Source organism: Onychostruthus taczanowskii, unplaced genomic scaffold, assembly GCF_017590055.1.
Source record: "Onychostruthus taczanowskii isolate IOZ18803 unplaced genomic scaffold, ASM1759005v1 scaffold174, whole genome shotgun sequence".
In the NCBI taxonomy this organism is placed as follows: domain Eukaryota; kingdom Metazoa; phylum Chordata; class Aves; order Passeriformes; family Passeridae; genus Onychostruthus; species Onychostruthus taczanowskii.
In genome coordinates this window covers 674607-694426 of record NW_024498951.1, presented here as the reverse complement: position 1 = coordinate 694426, position 19820 = coordinate 674607, and the positions used below count along the sequence as shown (strand labels likewise).

The 19820-nt window shown below is 40.4% G+C and overlaps 1 protein-coding gene across 2 annotated transcripts in view; it reads left to right on the top strand.

Moving 5' to 3' along the window:
• Positions 1 to 19820, top strand: part of LPAR1 (lysophosphatidic acid receptor 1) — a 68706-nt gene that overhangs the window by 13445 nt on the left and 35441 nt on the right. For both annotated transcript variants that reach the window (XM_041400198.1, XM_041400199.1), the window contains exon 2: positions 10882 to 11053. In XM_041400198.1, the coding sequence (XP_041256132.1) occupies positions 10994 to 11053 (60 nt within the window). In that variant the 5' untranslated portion in view covers positions 10882 to 10993. The remainder of the gene's footprint in view (positions 1 to 10881; positions 11054 to 19820) is intronic.

Below are 19820 nucleotides of genomic sequence, written 5' to 3'. Positions count from 1 at the left end.
AAGTAGTGAGATAATGTTGAAATCATATGATTGCATTAATTATTATTCTAGTTCTTTAAGTCACTTTTACTTGAAATGCAAAAATTAAAAATTCACTTTCAGGGATATCTTCTTGTTCCAGTATTTACCAATTTAAGGAAAAAAAAAAAAAAAACCACATTGTGGAGCTGCTGCTGCAGTTGTTTCTTGAAGATGGTGCTGTAGCTGATGTTTTAAAGCAATTTTTGTGTGTCTGTGTGTTTGTTGTGATTATTTTTACACTGATCTGTTCATTGTGTTGAAGAAGCTCCTAATGCTTCCCAAGAGACATGCATCTACCAGCCAGCATCCCTTGCATTAAGGCAGATGCTCGCTCTTTTCCCCCAGAGGATGGGAAGAGGTTCTCCAGCCTTAATGAGTGGCAAAGTAACAATAATCTCTAAGCAATTCCTAACATGCAAACACTTATGGAAGTCATTAGGAGAAACTAGATAATGACTGAAATAATTCTAAAGGTGCTGGATAGTAATGGGGAGGCAGACTAATGTGTTGGCTTTAAAGGGCAAACTGCAGGAAAATGGGAAAACTGAGGAAGCCATACAGAACTTTTTTTGAATTTTCAGACAAAGTTCCACTTTTCAGAGAAGTACAGGCTTCAAGAGAAGATGAAATATCATTCTGGGTTCAGAAAACAGCAACAAAATGCTCCCCAAGAGATGGGTGTGGAATAGATACAATATGGAAATAATCAGGAAAGGAGGTTTAGCAAGTGAGAGAATTGCACAGGATGGTGCAAACTGACCTAGGTCAGGGAAGTACGGAAAGGATTCTGGAAAAGGACAACTACATAAAATAAGTGAAAGTCTTGTCTGACTGCAAATGAGATTAATTGCCTCACTCTGTAGCAGAGGAAAAGGTATTCTGTGTTTAGCAAGGAAAATGAGTATGATTCAGTTTTTGAGAGCACAGTCATGACAGTACTAGCAAAAAAAAAGTTAAGATGTTAATAGAAAATTAGGAGTGTGTCTCTTTTATTTTGGTAAATTTCTCTTCATCAGTATGCAGAGAAACTTGGTGGATTAGCCTGCTGCTGATGTGACTCCAGTTTGTATCATAACTGACACAACTCATGGTGAATGTGTTCATGACTATACATATTACAATGCCATATCCTATGGGTTTGTCCTTTCAAAGTATGCTTTCTGTCACTTAATAAAATATGGCATTTTCTTTTCCTTCCAAAAAGCCCAAAATAACAAAATACACAACTCCAAGACAAAAACAATTTCTGAAGGAATAACAGCTTGTAATTTTGGGAATAATCTACTCACTTAAGATCATCTGGAGGTCCTTGCTGGGGCGGGACCTCAGAGCACATAAAGGAGAAAGGTAGACATGTGTAGTTTAATTACAGACTCTTGAGCTGTCTGCCCTTTGGTGGAACCCCTGTCGTGACTGTGGTCAGTCTGATTTTGTCATCTTCAGAAGGGGTATGAAGCAAATTAGAGTGGCATATGGAAAAGATTACCCTGCAGGGTAAAGGCTTGAGGATGTTGTACTATCTACTGGTTTGTTTGGCTATTTTCATTGAAAATCTGTGAAGAGAGGTTTCTGTCCTTTTATACGTTCAGATTGCTCTTCCGCTTTCATTTGGGGATGTGAGCAGGCTCTCTAACCTTGCCCTGGTGGGGTCACTGTGAAGGTATCTTTGCTGAACCATGTTCTTTGTGACAGCAGATGATTTCTCTGAGGGAGTACTATTTTATTGTTGTAAATTAATTCAGTGTGTGATAAATTATTAAGGTGACAGATCATCTCCCTGATCTTACAGTGGGGAAGGAGGACAGTTTCACACCACACTCCCTCTGCAGGGTTCGTGAAACTATTTAGCTTGGTTAAGGAGGCTCTGCCTGGGGCATCTTTGCTGAACTTGCAAGCTCTATTCTGTCATGGGAAGCCTTAGGAGCAATCTTGTACTACTTGTATTAGTGAGGCCAGAACAATGATCTTCCCCAGATTAGCCACAGAGTTTCTATTCAAAAAGGTTTGAATGACGTAATTATTTTTTTCTTGTTTGAAGCACAGACTGCACAGTGAATGCAAATGGATTAGATTTGAGATCCTCTGTGGAACCTTGTGTTGTGGAAGAGTCCTGCTGAATCTAAGGGCAGTTTTTAAAATTTGTCTAGAAATAAATTTCTAGCCTCAAATCACTACTGAATTCTTAATCTTTTTTCCTTACCTAAGAAAGGCTAAGAGCTGTATTTTGAAAGTAAAGACTGAAGTAATGGAAACTGGAAAACTCTTTTAGCCCCAGGATGTTGCAAACATCCCTGCAGCAGCTTTTAAAAAGTCTAAAAGTCTTTGAGGTGTACAGGTAGGTGATTTGGTGGAAGGAAGAAGGGAATATTGGAAACACGAGTTTCTTTTCTTCTCTTTTGTTCTGGTTAGTAATGCACTTTGGACTTCTGCATTTTAGTTTGAACTTTAAGTGAGCTCTCATGTTTGTTTTGGTTTGAGGTTTTTTGTTGGATGCTTTTCAGCTACCTGGGCATCTTGAAGTTAAATTTTCCAAGGTGTTGTCTGTTATTTTGTTTTGATTTGCTTAAATAAAAGCTGAGTGCTCTGGCCAGCTGATACTGCTTCAGTTAAGCAATCTGAAAGCTGATAGAGAGCTAAACATACTGCTGTCCTGCTTTTAATGCTGTTCATGGCTAAAGAGGTGGTTGCAATTAATATTAAGCTTAATGCCTGCTTTGGCTGACAAATTGCAATCAAAGCAGGCATCATACCAACACTAAAGCAGATGTATTACTTACATGGAACCATAGCATAGCATGGAACCATAATAAAATGTATTACTTACATGGAACCATAGCATGGAACCATAATAAAATCCCTGACTCTTTGTCACTTCCAAGACATTGTTTAGGACACTGTCATTCTGAAGGGGCAGCAGTGGTGTAGGCATTACCTGTTTTGACATGTTCAGTGATTAGGTTTGATCTGTAATTGGGAGAGTTTTTTGTCCTGTTTTTCTGGTTGTCAAAGTCCTGAGTGCTCAGATTGCTGAAAATAAAGAAAAAAAAATCCTACAAAAACACACACTTGTACATAAAAAAACCAGAAAAACAAGAAAAAAAAAACAAACCAAAACAAAACATAAAAAATCCACTCACCACTTTTTTTTTTTTTTTTTTTTGTGACAGTGAAACATTTAAAACACTACATTATTCTTGTTGCAAGTCTCCTTCCCTGTCCTCCCCTCCCTTTTAAGCCTCAATGATATTTTGTTTAGCCACTTTCTGTGTTGTGTATTTATTGTGTCAGGTTGCAAAATTATAATTTTTAATAATTGCTCTGGGTATGTTTATGCTCAAACAGCGCAATGCTTCATCAACAGCAGGAGTTCTGTGAGCAGAAGCGGCCTGGATAGAAATTGATGCCGTAGGAATCACATTGTCAGACTGTGAGAGAAAATTCTGATCTCTTAAACAATATCTGCAAGGAATTTACATTAAATGTCAACGTGAATTAACTATTGACAACTGCAAAGAAATTAGTAGGTCCCTAGGGGATTCCTCCACAGAGACAGGGATTTGATGGAAAAATGTTTCTAGATGTAAACTGATTTCGAGTTGTGGTTTGGGTAAATATATGCACTATGTTTTGGGGATGACGTATTGTTTATATAAGCATCTTTTATTCCATGTAGTTATTGCCTGTCTCTGGTGCATATATAAGAGCTTGTGCCCCGATATAGCATGCTAATCCAACAGCAGCATGAAAAGTTCACCTGGTTTCCTGTGAGTATCTCAGTTTCTTCTGCAGAAGTGAACAAATAAGCTCAGTTTTGTTGTACCTTCAGTCTGTCTTTGATCTTTAGTCTTAAACTTTAAAATCTGGCCAATTTCTTAGGGCATATTGTAACTTTTGTTAATTTTGTAACTTTTTGTAACTAATACCAAAAGTATCAGTTGCAAAAAATAAAGTATTTTGATAATAGAAAATGACAGAATCAGGTATGTTTTACTATGGGTTTTGGTTTTGTTTTTATTTCAGTGTTTGCAAGGTAGAGTTTTCCTATTGTTGTATCTAAACCTTTTCTCATATGTTAGCAAATTCCATTCTATTTTTTCTAGACAATGAAGTTAGACTCAAGAAATGTCTGGCTTTACTGGCAGGGACTGTTTCCAGGGGGGGCTTATGCTGCAGCCAGCACAGGAAACATAGTGAGCTTGTCCCTTATTTTTGGCACTCCCCTTCCAGACTTCCACAACCCCTCAGCAATACTTCACAAGTACGTTTTCACAGTGAATTTATTCATTCTTATGAAGTGCTTCCAAATGGGTGAGAAGATATAGCTCTGTAGTTTTTTTAAGCAGTCTGGCCAGTGATTAGAAACAGCAGACAGGAAGGCTTTGGGGGTGGACATATTTGTAGAACTGGTCTTCACTAGGACAGTGGAGGTGTTGAATGTGCTGTAAGAAAAGGTGTAACTTGTGCATTTTGTTGGTAGTTGTACCAATTTGACAGTGAACCACTGAGAGATTCCAAGTCAGAGCTACAATTTAATAGGAAAATTGAAATAAAGGCAGAAAACACTGGCCTAAACTGACAGAGTCAGAATACAACCTGACACCCTGTTGGTCAGGGTGGTGATAGCAGTCCAGTTAAATGGTGGATGTGGTTCTGTTGAAGTGGTGATCCTGCTCCAGTGGTGGTTGTGGAGGTCTTGAACTCTGGGCATCCAGTGGTAGATTCTCTGGGGTTTCATGCCTCAGATTATGTCCAGGTAGGAATGCTTGGTTCCTCCCCGTGGGCAGAGCATCTCACAATGGAATCATGTAATTTTAGGAGTCATGCAGTGAGACCTTGATGGCCCATTAGCAGAAGATATCCCTCAGAGAGCTATCAGGGATGAGTCATGAAAGAGATAAAGAGCACTGCCCCACCTGGTTTTAACAGCATATGAAAATGGTGATAGAATATGTACTTTTTGTTGCATCTTACATTGTAACTTAAGACAGTAGTTGGTCGGAAGGCATACTGATTAGTGCCATCACCACTATCGAACATGTTTAATCAGTGCCATATACTAGATCTATTTCAGTACTTATTGCCATGGTAATAGATAGTGGATGTGATGGCTTTCTTTATCTTGCCTTCTGGAGAGTGGTGTCGGGTAATAGAGCCAGGCTGATACCAACCAATGTGCAGAATTTGTGCTGTAAAATATGTGTATTCAAACACACCCTATCAGCAAAGTTTGACTGGGACCGTTAACTTTGTGCTAGCTACCAAACTAGTGCATCTGCTGAGGCAAGAGAAAAGGTCTCTGCTCAGACATCAGAAATTTGATGGGGAGACGGGAGTCTCATTAAATGGAAAAAAATTGCTCACTGTTGTTCATAAGAACTTTAGGGCAAGTGTACAACAATGGGCTGCACCATCTGTCTGGAAATCTCCTCTTTTATTCTTTTCTGCTTATTTTGCCCAATACTGAATCACAGCTATTACCTTCTTGCAGCTCTTTTAAGTACTGAACAGAGTGCAGGGGGTTATCCTCAGCTGCAGATACAAAACCCTGTGGAACAGAGAGAGGGCACAATTGGGAGGAAATTGTAAAGATCATAACAACTTCCACTGATGAATACACTAAATGCAGGGTAGCTCAGCTTGCAACCTGCACACACTGAGCTACCTGCATTAAATATAGTCCTCAAAACAACTTAAATTATTTTGGATTGTCCTTATGTTTTGGTGGTATCATGGCTTTTGGTGAAGTAAGCTTAAGGGATCTGCCCAGGAAATTCAGTTTTTAGGAGTAAAATGACAAGATGGATGTTGTCAGTTTCCAGTGGACAAAATCAGCTATGCTGATTAAATAGCAGCTATGTCCCCACTAGCCAGCAAGAAGGAAGCACAAACTTTCTTAGTAATTGGATTTTTTTTGAGGATCCATATTCTAGACTAGAGTCACCTTCCTTTCTATGTCACCTCTCTATCAGGTGACATAGAAAAATTTTTTGACAATTTTTTGGACAAGCTAAAAAATAGATTGTTCATTCAGTAGCCCTTGGGCCAGTCAGGATGAGACAGGATGTAAAAAGTGTGCGCTACACTGCAGCCAGGGAGAATGGACCTTCCTGGAATCTCTCACAAGAAGTACCTGGAGAGACTCAAGGACAACCCATGGGGTTCTGAAGTCAGTGATACAAAGGATCCAAGGCATCTTACACCCTGGCTGAAAAAGCATATCTGCTTTTGAAGCTCATGAAGGAGATTCAGGTGCTTCAGAAGTGATTGGTGCCAAAGTATAGCTCCTCCTGGCACCCTGGCTGCCCAGTACTGGTCTGGATATTCAAAGGGAAAGTCCCTTCCAGACCTCATGCCACTGATGCCATGTGGAATAAGTTGGTTGCGCTTGATCATACAGCAAGATCAGATAGGAAATCCAAATCACCAGAAGTAATCATGGACTGGAACAAAAGCAAAAATTTCAGATTATCATCAGAAGCGGAGGAGAAGAGAAGATAGTGGTGGTGTGCTGAGGAGACCTTACCATATTATCAGCTACCTGAAAATGGGAGGCTATATTCTCTATTTATTGACAATTTGTGCCATATCTTATGGATATGTCAAAAATGAAATCTGCTCTGTGGAGTCCTGTATGGCAAGCTGTGAAGTTGATGGAAAAGCTGGATCAAGTCAAGTTGCAGTGCTTGAAGGTGTCCAGCTGGCTTTGGATATCACTGAATGAGAGAAGTGGCCAGTGCTCTATCTCTGCACTGACTCATGGATGGTGGCAAATGCTCTGTGGGGACAGCTGGAAGGATGGAAGAAAGACAGCTGGCAGCACAGAGGGAAACACGTCTGGTCTTCTGAATTGTGGTAAGACATCTCTGCCTGGGTACAGGAGTTGCTGTAAAAGTGTGTGCTGTAGAGTCATGCACCCAAAAGTCAGGCTTGTGAAGAACTTGCAACAGCAGACAATTGGAGGAACTGCCAAGATTGAAGCGTCTCAAGTGGATCTGGATTGGCAACAAGAATTACTTCTGGCTCAGTGGGCCCATAATACTTCTGATCATCAGAGAAGAGATGCAGCACACAGTTGAGCTTGTGATCTAGGGGTGGATCTAACCATGGCAGTATCTCCCAAGTTATCCATGACTGTGAGACGTGCTGAGATCAAGCAGGCCACGAGAGTGAAGCCCCTATGGTATGGTGGGCGGTGGTCCAAGTGCAAGTACAGGGAGGCCTGGCAGATTGACTACATCACACTGCCCCAGACAAGCCAAGGCAAGCACTATGTGCTGACCATGGTGGAAGCCACCACTGGATGGCTGGAGGCCTACCCTGTGCCTCACACCACTGCCCGGAACACCATCCTGGGCCTGGAAAAGCAAGTCCTTTGGAGTTATGGTACCTCCCAGAGAACTGAGTCTGACAACAGGAGTAATTTCAAAAATAGACACCTGGCACAGAGAGTATGGGATTGAGTGGGTTTATCATAGTCCCTCCCTATCATGCACCAGTCTCTGTGAAAATTGAGCAGTGCAATGGAATGCCAAAAACCACATTGAAAGCAACGGGTAGTGGGACCTTCAAACATTGGCATCTACATTTAGCAAAGGCCACCGGGTTAGTTAACGCTAGAGACTCTTGTACTAGAGGCTCTACTATTTAAGCTGGCCCTGCTCAATACAAACCTCCACGTACTGTGGAAGGGGATATAGTCGCTGTGGTAGATATGAGAAATGTGTAAGGGAAGACAATTTGGACTAGTGCTTCCTCAAGAAAAGGCAAACCCATCCATGGGATTGTTTTTGTTCAAGGACTGAGTGCACTTGGATAATGCAGAGGGGTGGGGAACAATGGTGTGTACCTCAAAAGGATTTGCTTTTTGGGTGAGAAGAGTCTGTAATGTTGGTTGCTGAATGATGCCACTATATGCCATAACTACCAAGGACAATGAGTATGGATGCTCCAGATACATTAGTTGTGAGTTCCTCATAGAGCCCACAGTCATGGACTAAATGAACCCAACAGACATCTTGGAGGGACAGCCACTGACTGTGGAAATGATACCTGTGTTTGTGTGTAACCATATACATATGTGTGTAAAGTTGGAAGGTGTAGGATTGGGGCATGATGTAGATGGCATAGCCTAAGGGGTGGATAGTGCTTGGTTTTTTGGCCAGGACAGAATTAATTTTCTCACAGTAGCCGCGAGCGGTCAGTCTGGAGCCCTGTGGGCATGCCTAGGTGGTTGTTCTATGTCCCAAAGGTCACTACAGAGGGCTGGAAGTAAGGGAATTTTGCTTCCATGAAACAGGAGGGGCTTGCAGTCAGGAGGAAAAACATGGGTATAAAGGGTCTGTGCATGGTTCATCATCTTAGGGGCAGCATGGTACCGGGTTCGTCTTTGAGCACTCCTGCATGTAAATCACCTTCTGTATGTATACTTATGTTATTAATATTGTTGCTGTTACTGTTTGTATTCTTATCTCATTGCTGTTTCTAGTAAATTGGTCTTATCTCAAGTTGAGACAGCAGAAAAACACCTGTTGTGTGTTTTTATCACTTCAACAAGTAGTAAAATGAAATGCTAGGCAGGACACGTCATTGCTGTTGCTCTTCCCTGGATGGCATTAGTTTTTCTTTGTGACTGGTAAGGCTGCCATGGTGGAGTGGTGCATTTATTTGTGAGCTGAATGAATTAATTGCAAACAGGATTGTTCAGTGAAGGCTGCCAGAGGCAAGTGATGCCAAATGAATACTTTCAGATGGAAAAAATTCAGATGCGACATCCGGAAGTGTGACATTTGTGTGAGATCTTTTTCTTACTATCTCACTTTTTTACATGGCGTTCAAATGCTTTATTTTCTTTGATGAGTTTACAGGACCTATCCATCTGGGATCAATTAGTACTTTACACTATGAGCTGAACAGACTTCAGATTTTTTTTCTTAGTTTTTCACTTTTTTTTTTCTTTATGATGCTTGGTAGTAAAAATGTTTGTTTTCTTGCCTTTTTGTTTGACAGATAGAATTTTAAGCATACCTTTGGTTTTTGTTCAGGCAGTATTCTCTAAAGTCAGCTTTAACTGTAATTTTTTCCCTACCTTCATTATCCAAAAGTGGCAGTATTACAAAATTAAGAGAAAAGATTTTAAAATAAACTAACAATGACTGTTGTAAAGTAGGTGCACTGAAACTGCTGCTTTTAAGCATGCTATGAGAAGAACAGAAAAAAATGTCTTCTGAGATCATATTTAAGTTACAGTTGCAACAGCTCAAAAGACATTGATGAGATATGTTGGTTGAGGATTTCAGGCTGTTGATAGAGCTTTACTGAAAATCACTGTCAAGTTGCAGAAGCTTCCCTAAGTCAGAATTCCAAGCTGATGCTATAGATTTCCCTCATCTGTCCATAGAAAAATTAGTTCAACTCTCATTTTTTAAAGAAAACAGGAAGCCTGAAGGCTGTGTTTGTTCTTTTACTTTGTGAAGACTGTCTTGGAGAGATGCTGCAGCTCCGTTTTCTGCCCTCCCCATGAGTATAGGAGAAGAAATTTGGAGCACGGAGTGGAAAGAATGAAAGGTTACTAGCCAGAACTGAGTAGGAAAGAATAGGGGTCACTGGAAAGCTATATAAAAATGGAAAAAGTGATCCTAGAGCTTGGAAGATGAGACAGCTACATGTGACGTAAGGCATGTGGGGATGTGTTGAAATGTGAAGCAGGCATTTCAAGATGATGCTTTTTAAGAAGGAGGAATAATTTCCACGGTGGCGTGCAAAGGCTGAGTTTAAATTAACAAGACCAAAAACAAAGACGTAACTGAATCAGAAAAGCATGTGGAGCATAACTTTCCTACAGCACTTATCTGTTCTTTCTTGGCTTGGTAAGTGTTGCCTTTGAAAAAATGAACTTATAGCCAGGAAAGTTACTGGCATTGTCTGTGTAACTATAGCATGTCCTCAGTTTGAAAAATGCCACAGAAGTTTGGAGTAATTTTTGATATGTTTATTGGATATTGGTTACACTTTGCATGAGTAGATTTCTGCCATGACTTGCAGAATAGGAAGTGACAGATGAAGACAGCAATATGTGTCTCTCCAAAATCCTTTCTGTGGTGACTAATTTGTGGGTTGTGTTGTATGTGTCTGGTCTCACTAAGGGAAAAAGCCAGCAGTTGTCTTAGTCTAGAATTTTTAAATGGAATTTTTATCATGGACATTTACAGGGGTTTCCCCCTCCACCTCTTTGCACACAAGAAAACAACATACATATGGAAGCTAAACTGACCTTGATAAACATGATAGCTATGGAGATAACTTCATTCTGTTGAATCAGCTGAGCAAATTTTACAGTTTGATTTATTCATGTACTGCACATCTGTGGCGACCTGGGAAAAAAGGCTGTCATATTTTTAAGTCACAACGTGTAAGCTGTTTTTCTTAACAAAGAAAGTTCATGTGATCACTGAACTGAGGGAATTAATGTATTCTGAAGTCCAGTGAGTAATTCTGTGAATACTCTTTTGTGGAGATTTATTTTTCCTTTTGTTGGGAGGGGGGGGTGTCAAAACAGTTCCAATGTTCTGTAGGTAACCATATTTTCTTGCAAAGGCAAAGCAATCTGTGCATTAGCCTTCTTGCTGATTTCAGTTTGTGTGAGTCTAGTTTGTGTTGTCAAGTGATTTTTTTTTTTCCTATTCTGGATCAAATTCCAGTATACCTTTTGAGACTTCTCCTGCAAATCTGTTGTGAGCAGTCATGTCAGCAAGTGGGGCTGTACAAACCCAGACTAGTTTTGCAGCAGCCCAGGATCTTGGATGTTGGCTGGCTACCCAGTTCTCTTGTTATTCTCAACAGGTTTTTTTTCTTTCCTGTTAGGAGTAAATATCAGTATGACTGCAGTCTGAGGAAGGGCTTCTGTGTTCCTACCAAAAGCTTGCTGGTGCAGAGGAACAGTGCAAGGAGAGCAGCAAGGGCATTTTGAGCTACCATGGATATCCCCACCGATTTGGTGCCATCGTCCATGATGTCCCAGCCTGAAGTGATTGAGGTGAGTACACCACAGTGAAACTCTAGCAGGTGAACTGATTCAACCTCTTTTTCATTTCCTCATGGAATCCTAGCTTTTTCTCCTCTCTCTCTCTCATTTTGAGTAATCAGGGAGTTTTCTGGAAATACTATTTTAAAGACACTCATCACTTATTAAGAGTGTTGTTATACTTTGAGACATGACACTGCTGTGTTATAGTACTCTTTGTAGCTTTTATATCTGAGCTGACATCATATGCCACAGGATATGGCTTTGGTCAGTTTGGGTCAGCTGGTCTGGTTGTGTCCTCTCCCAGGATCTTGCCCACCCCCAGCCCCCTGGATGGAGGGAGGAATGTTGGAGAGGCAGCGCTGATGCTGTGCCAGTGCTGCTCAGCAATAGCCAGAACACAGGTGTGTTATCAGCACCTTTCCAATTATCAGGGCAAAGTGCAGCAGCACTGTGGGAGCTATTAAGGGGAAATGACCTCCTGCTCAGCCAGACCCATTGTAACCTCCACCCCTTATTCCATACCATTTATGTTGCACTCAGATCCCACATAAATAATGTATCTTCTGACTGTTCCTTTGTATTTATTTCTCATTTCTGGAACCCCTTCTTACCCACACACACACCTTAAACTACATCCTTAAACTATCTCTCTACCAAACATACATTTTCATTAACTACTGTCCCCTGCTCTTTGACAGATAGCTATTATTATTTTCCTGTTTCATGGGCTTCATCCCTCCAGATCTTCAGTCCATCAGATGAGTGGTCAGGACAGGACCCAATGGTATACTGGATCACTGAGCACCAACACCAGCCTGGCCTGGTCATTGCATTCTCCTTGCTCCTCACAAAATTCATTCTTCATCAGTTAATGTCACTCCTGCTATTTTACTTCCTGCAACATACAATTTACACCACAGAATGTTTTTTCCACGAGGATTAAATCTCCTTGAGGCACACACCATGTCACCTGATCCTTCCACATTACCCACCAAGTCATTAACCACCAAGTACATCTAGATCATTGGGCAAAGACAATCCCACAAATGTATTCGTCTTAGTGGTGGAGAAACCCACACTTCCCCAGCCACTTCCCTATGTATTGCAGGGACCATATCTCCTCCCACAGTGTGAAGGGATTTTGTTTGGCTAGGGCAAGGGCAGTCAGCAGATCCTTTAGTGTTTACCAGCCAAATGGCTTCTGCTAAATTTGCATCCCAGTGCTTCCATGCCCTATTTACCTAATGGTCTTAATATGGTTTTCAGCAGTTCATATACCTCTGAATCTTCCTAGAGGCTCATGGGCAATAAAGGATGTGATATATCCGTTCAATGCTGTGTTTCTCTGCCCGAGACTTTCTGAGGTTATTTTGAAAATGAGTCCCATTATCTGATTCAATTCCCTCTGGTGTACCATGTTGCTACAAAATGTGTCTCTCAAGATCTGAGATGGCATTCCAAGGTGTAGAAATGGTTTACAGGGCATGCTTACAGCCAGACAGTTGTTGCCTCTGCCATGGTGAGTATGTAGCTCTTGCTTTGGTGTGTTTGTGGCAGTGGTCCAATGTAGTCAACTTGGCAGCCCTCACCATTTTGGAAACCCATCCACCACCCTCTATTCCAAGGAGATTTCACTCATGTAGTTTGCTCGACTGCAGCATGTTTCATATTTGCATGCATCTAAGGATTGTTGTTCAGGACAAATGCCTTCTCAAAAGGAGAATAAGAGCAGCTGTAGTGTGAGAATGAGCAGAAGAAAAGCTATCACTTGTAAGGGATTTGATGATCAGCATGGTCACCTTTCTATTGTGTTCTATAAATGCAGGTATCCTGGGCCTACAGAGAGTTTTCACTGAATAAATTCTGCCTGGACTTAGATCACTAGGCCAAAGACTAGAAATAAATAGGTGATTGTGGTCATTGATTAGTAATATAGAGGTCTCTCTCCACACTCAGGTTTTATAAACTGCTTCAGTGAGATTTGACTTGGGAGCCAAAAATAAATGACAACAAGAAGCAGAGGAAAGACTGGTATCTCAGTGTAGGAGATTGTGGTAGAAAAAATACCATTCTTTCATCCTCATGTTGCAAAAGTAGGCTCAAAATTGGTATCTGTACAAGAAGACTTAAATGATTACATGAATTCCCACAGATTTCAGTAAATCATTGTGGATATAACAGTTTATAAAAGTCTTCAATTGTATATAAATATCTCCAAGCATCTCCAGACAATCTGCTGGGAGCCATCTATACGTTTCTGAGAGTAAGGAAGACCTTTTTAACAGACAAGGACATAGTGAAATAAGTATGTTAAGAGACAATTACTAGATTAAATATTGAAGTAAAGCACTTTTCATATTTGGACTGCATGGGCAGTTTTTGCCTTTCATGTTTGTAATGAATTTTTGGATACAGTTTAGAAAACAACATCGACTAAAATTTTTTTTCCCCCAGAGGACATTATTTTGCTTTTTGAAATTGAGGAGGTGCCATGGTGTGCTGTAGAAGTAATTTAGAGACTAGTGTTTTAAGGAAGGATTTTTTTTTAAACTTGGAAATAACCTTGCATGCCTTTTGCATGAGCTAGACGGCATCTTAGTTGCAAAAGAAGACTTTTGTGACTTTACTTTTAATTTTCTTTATTTTTTAATCCTTATCTTTAAACTTTCCTTTGGCATTGCCAGCATAGTTGGCTTCCTTCACATTTAGTCAATTTAGGCTCAGAAGTAAGTACTACTTATTTTGCATACCTATATATGTATACGCATACATCTTTACACACTGCAGTAATAAATACTCCTCTGCTTATTATCAGTCCTTTAACTTCACCAGGCAAACAAGCTTATTTCCCCTGGGAGAGAATCTCAGAGACCTCAGCAGGACCTTTTTTTTAAACCAGAGCTTCTTCTGATAGGTTTTTTCTTGGACTTCAATCCTACAGCTGCTCATTGTGGCACCGCAATAAGAGAAGTTCCTGTTAATTTAGTGGCAAATGGCATTTTCCCAAGATTTGTCCTCTGAGTCAGGTAACAAAAGGCTCACATTTTGCAAAAGTTTTTGAAAGTCACTTTGGGTACCAGATGTGAAATTGCTAATACTGTCTTAAATATTCTTATGGCTAGTGTGTCAACACGGGGCCTGCTTCTGGTGCTGCTCTACAACCCTCTGTTGAAGCAATGCATTTGCCACAGTAGTGTTTCTTCATACCCTCCCACCACACTAATTTATTCACATCTCCCCTCTTCTTTTCCTCACCCAGTGTCCTGTTACCAGACACAAGAAGTGGTGAGTAAGAGCAGAGGCATCCTGGTCATGTGTAAAGATGAAGGATGAGTAAAGTTTTAAGGTAGTCTACCTGTCCGTAGCTGTGATCTGGAACAGAAAATAGCTAGGGGATAGCATTCACAAAATGTCAAAGAAGTCAATGAAACAAGAAATTTCCCAAATATGCTTTGAGCTTTTTGCCACAGGATTTCATTGTAAGGCATAAAAGATCTCAAATTAATCACAATAAATCACAATCTAGTGACTTCTGATTAGATAAGCTATTCTGGTCTTAAAGAGAGAGAAACAAAATGTAACAGAAATTTATGATTTTTAATTTGGAGATGTTTTGTATACATGTTATGACTTCATATCTCAAATATGGATAAGTAAAGTGATTCCACAGAAACCTGGCTAGTCTGATGATGCATTAAACAAAGTTAAGTAATTCTGTAAGAAGCGTTTAGCATCCCAGAGGGCTTTGCTGTTTGCAAAAAAAAGAAACATCACAAGTGGTGACCCATACTGATGAAAGTATTCTCTGAAGTAATTAGTATTTTCTCTCTTTATGAATGGCATGAGATGAATTCTGCAGTAAAAGCTTTGAAGAAGTAATGATTTGAGCTCAAGTTACTTAATGAACCAGGGACTTCCAACAGTGCCTCAGAAATGCTTTAACAAGAAAGCAACAAAAAAAAATTCATCATTCTCTCTGCTTTTGCCAGGAGTGGATCCTACTAGCCAAATACTCAAAGCAAATGAGTACGTTTAAATAACTGCCTTGCAGCTGTTCCAAAGAGAAATCCAGAGCAGTTTCCATTAGGATGGCCTTTCATGGCCAGAGCCAAGAACCACTTCTCCCATTCTGTGCCATTGAATACATCTCTATTTCTCCTCATTTTGTTTGAATTGGAATGGAAGAGATTTAAGCTATCATTGCCACAGAATGGTTATCCTTCTCATAATATGCTTGAGAACAGGCTGCTTTGAGCTGGCACAGCTGTTGTCACCCCTTTCCCCAGTGAAGCACAACACAATTTGCATTTTGGATTTGGTGCCCAAGTTTCTGCAATCAACAAGTGTGTGGATTTTTTTGTCCCACTTGAGCTGAATAAACAAATTAGCCTTGTTACCAAAACAGACCTCTTGTGGTGGTAAATAGAGCAAACAAAACAAAAGGAAATGGTGAGGCTGGAAAAAACTATTTGTGATTAGAAGTATCACATCACATCCAGTTACAGACATCATAGCAGAAACTAAAATACCAGTACACTTTTTAAAAAAATTGTTTTACTAGATGAGATTACTGGAGGCTCAAAATTCAAATCTGTTTTGTTTAAAGTAGACCAATACTGCCTTAAAGGCAACTGCTCAGTAAAGTGTGAACAAGTTAGTTATAGAGACCCATTGTTTCCAAAGCTCTGAGACAAAGATTTTTCTATATTCTTTTTATATATTTCACAAATCTCTCAATATATCAAAGCAAAAGAAACCCAAATTGTCTAACATATATTTCATTAAACAAAGGTGCTTGTTGTACTTTACTGTATTGTAAATACAGAATAGTCTTCTTATTTCTGTCTGTAAATCTCTATTTTCCATCTCAAAATTAAATTTGCTATGCAATTTGGTTGTAGGCTAAACTCTCCCAAGTGCTCACTTTTTGCTTGGTGAGGATCTATGGGAGGTGTGCCCTGGAGGTGGAAGCAGCCCCAGTGTAGCCCACAGTGTTTTTTTCAGCATAAAATTGCTATCTTTGAGCTGCTGTAGCCAATAATTAACTCCCAGCTTGGTTTACTAACTGGGTTTAAAGGATGCACGTTGTAAATCATGAAATGATTTATGCATGAAAACTCATTTGGGATGTTATTGTGCAGATTCCTTTTCCCCTCTGACTGCTTCCACTCTGGAAGTGGAAGTGCACAGATAGGACTCTGTGTGCTGCACCTCTCTCCAGAAAACCCCTCCCAAGGTGGGGGTGTTCGATAAAGGTCTGTCCTGGAGACCTCATCCTCACAGCAGCATTCAAGGACACACAGCCGTTTGCAACTGGGCAGCTGGGAGTGAGCTGGGCAAGAAAGTGGAGCAGCCCAATCAGCATCATGGCAAAGACCTTTTCTGAAGGCATAGGAGGTAGAATATTTCAGTCACTAAATGAGATGATGGAATACAATTGTGTTCCTGTGTCTCCCACAAAGCCACAAAGTGTTGAGCCTGTGCCCGTGTTTGGCTAGTTTTTGTGAAGCTCAGCTTGTCATGAAAGGTACCCCAAAGAAAAGAAGTTTTAACAGCTTTGCAGAAGCCTTTTCTGTACTTTGGAACACTTGGGCTTAAATACCCAGTTTGGGCTCAATGTGCTCTACCTTCACCACAGCTAATTACTTTTTTTTTTTTGCAGTATCTCCACATTACAATGGGGATGTCCCTTTGAGCTGGGAAGACAGATATGGGGTGGCAGAGAAAAAATAAATCCTTAGTAATCAACATATGTAAGCCATTCTAGGAATGTAAGTGAGGGTGTGATGATGTAGGACTGTGCCCTGATTCAAACAGTCTTCACTTCTTCCTCTACTGGAAAACTTCCCTATGAACATTTATGTAGTACTTGTGAGGGACGCAGATCATCTGAAAATGTTGGATCTGTGGAAAAGGAGCAGCAATACAACAGCGTGTGAATTGTTGGCTAAGTTGTGGATAGATGAGGTCACTCTGTCTTTTCCAATTCTTCTTTTAATTAATTCTAGCTTTGAATTTCTTAAATCTCCTTTGACTTGCAGAATTTTGGAAGGTCAACAAACTCACTGGTTTTATAGCCAATCCGTGGAGATCATAATCATAGTTAATCAATGGGATCTGTGTCACTTGTGAATTATACCTTCTAAGAGTAAAGCTGCCTGTTTTCTCACTGTTGCTGGTGGCTGGGTCTCTTTAATACACTGAGTGCCTAGAATGTTGAGCTGCATTTTCAGGTATAAACTGTAGGATACAGAGAAATTCTCTGTTCATTTTCTAGTAGTTGGGACATTTGTCAGATCTGAGGCTCTGTAGTAATATAGTCTGCTACAAAAGCATCCTACAAATTACTGGATGCCCTAGCTGTTGCCACATGATCCTTAAGTAACTTTATGCTTTAGAATGTTTTAATAGCATTAAAGGGATCCCCTTGCAGAGAGATTAATTTCCTCCTGTCTTGTCACCTTTGTGAAGGCCAAAATGAATCTAGTGAAATGAAGTAACCTGCTGTGACAGAACCACCCCATCTTATTATACAGGTTTATCTTTAAGTCTGTGGAATGGTTACTTTGGGAGATGCAATTCTGAAGAGGAGGAGCCATTCTGTGTTGGTAATAGGGTTTCCTTCTTCCATTGTGCAGATGAAAAACATGTCTGTGCATAAGGCTATAATGAATCAGGACTCTTGTGACTTCATGGTTTTTGGTTTTTTTTTTTACTTCTACTTTTATCTTTGAAGGAAACACATCTTTTCTGCTTTATTTTAAACCTTTTCTTTCATGTTCTGCAGTTTGAAAAGTAATCTGTGTTTTTCATTAGGTAATGGACAACTGTGTTTGCAAATTGGATTTTTTTCCCTCATCTGTTACAACTTTACTTTCCTAAACCCCATGTTTAGCAGTTGTGGGTTGAAGTATTTATGTATTAATTCAATTATACCTATACTTACTTGATTATCCTTATTTTAAATATATTCTTAATTTATACCCTTCTTTGGGGATTTTGAAGTTGGCAGTTCCATGAAGTTCTTCAGCTTGACCCCTTCCAGTATGTTGGTAAAATTAAGATATTTACGCAAGCTGAAAGCAGTGGTAGTGGTTTCCATTCACTGCTGCTCTAAATGTATAGATATAACAGAGTTATTATGGTTTTGTAGTCTTAGTTTACCATAACAATATTAGAAAAATAAATTGATTTTCTTCTCCTCCATGTTCTGGGTAAGAAAACAGTGGCATGTGGAGGTTAATTCAGCAAAACACAAAAAAGAGAGGAGCAGAGTGTGTTTGGAGAGTCTAGGTTAAAATATTTTTAAGAGATTTCTTGGATATGGATTCTTTCTTTGTGGCTTACAAGTTTGAAAAGTGCTGTAAAAGTCAGACCTTAATATTCAAAGAATGTTCTGCCGTGATTTTCTCGACAAGAAATAGGTGCACCCATGGGTACTGGGGGTGGGGAGACAGTGACTTGCCTTTTTTTTTTGTTTCGTGGATCAAGGAACTCTCCAAACTCTGAGATTGCAGAGGGGTTTGTAAACTGATCATCTTCCCCTCAGGCACCTCGTGCTAATTAACGCTTTGTTTAGGCAGGATCAGGCAATGGTATTTGAAGACTTTTTGATGTTTGCTTTCCACCCCAAGCATCTCTCCATACACAGTCCTTACCAGGTGAGCAGCCCTCACCGGGTGAACTGTCACTCACCACAGAGCTGGCAGGATTCAGAGATCCCCTGTCACCTTCTGCTCCAGGCAGACAGTGTGTTCTCCACTGCTGTGTCTGCCCCAGGAGGGACAGGTAGTAATGAGCTGCTCTCCCAGGGACACAGTGGTCAAGCTGCTGTGGATCTAAATCCTCACCCTGTTCTTCAGGGTGTGATGCAGAGGTGGCGTAGAAGCAAGATGAATCAGGCACAAAACATGGGAAATCTTACATGGGCTCTTCTTCCCAGTGCTCCCACTGGCACCCGTCTAACCAGAGGAGGGGAGACAACCAGGCAAATAGTGCCTGAAAAGGCCAGCGCCAAGGTGAATGGAATGACTAATTGCTGAAGAGTGAGTTTAATTTATTAAGTCCTGGTGCCAAATTTCCTGGTTTGTGTGCACTGGGCTCATGGGATTAAGAGATTGAATTCCATGTACTTGTGATTTTCTTCTTCTTTGATTTGGGACAAATGTGTATTGGGTCATCTTCGTGCAGCAGGAGGAGACTTTGTTTTTAACCTGCTTCTATTCAATTTTTCTTTATCTGTCTTGTTGGTTTACAGCTCAGTGTTTACTTCTTCCACACAGATTTGTCCTAGAGATTTAGTTAACATGGGCAATTTGCAGCTCAGTTTGTTTTAAACTTCTGTTGAGATACACTGGATGGATGAGGTAAATCTCCGGGCACCACACATCTGGCTTACACAGGCAGTGAAACACACTGAGTGAAACTTCAGGAAATTAAAATATAAACTTCCCTGCCCCTTTTCCTGCAGGGGCAGGAGAGGGGAATGGGGTCTGCTTGCTTGCATATGCCTTTGTGGTATGTTAACACTTTGAGTACTGAGAGATAGAGTGCAGTTCTCTCCTGCTTGAGCCTTTCCAATCAGCATCACAGCTAAATGTGATGCCTTGGGATTTTTATGTTTGTGACCTGGGAGGTCAAAACCTTCCTTTAAGTGGCATCCAAGAAAGGTGATCATCTGGAAGTCCCCTGCTGGAATTTTTGCCAGCAAACTGTCTCATCTTCTTCTCTTCTTTCCCTTGGGAAGGGGGGTGGGGTGTGCAGGGCATGAAAAGAT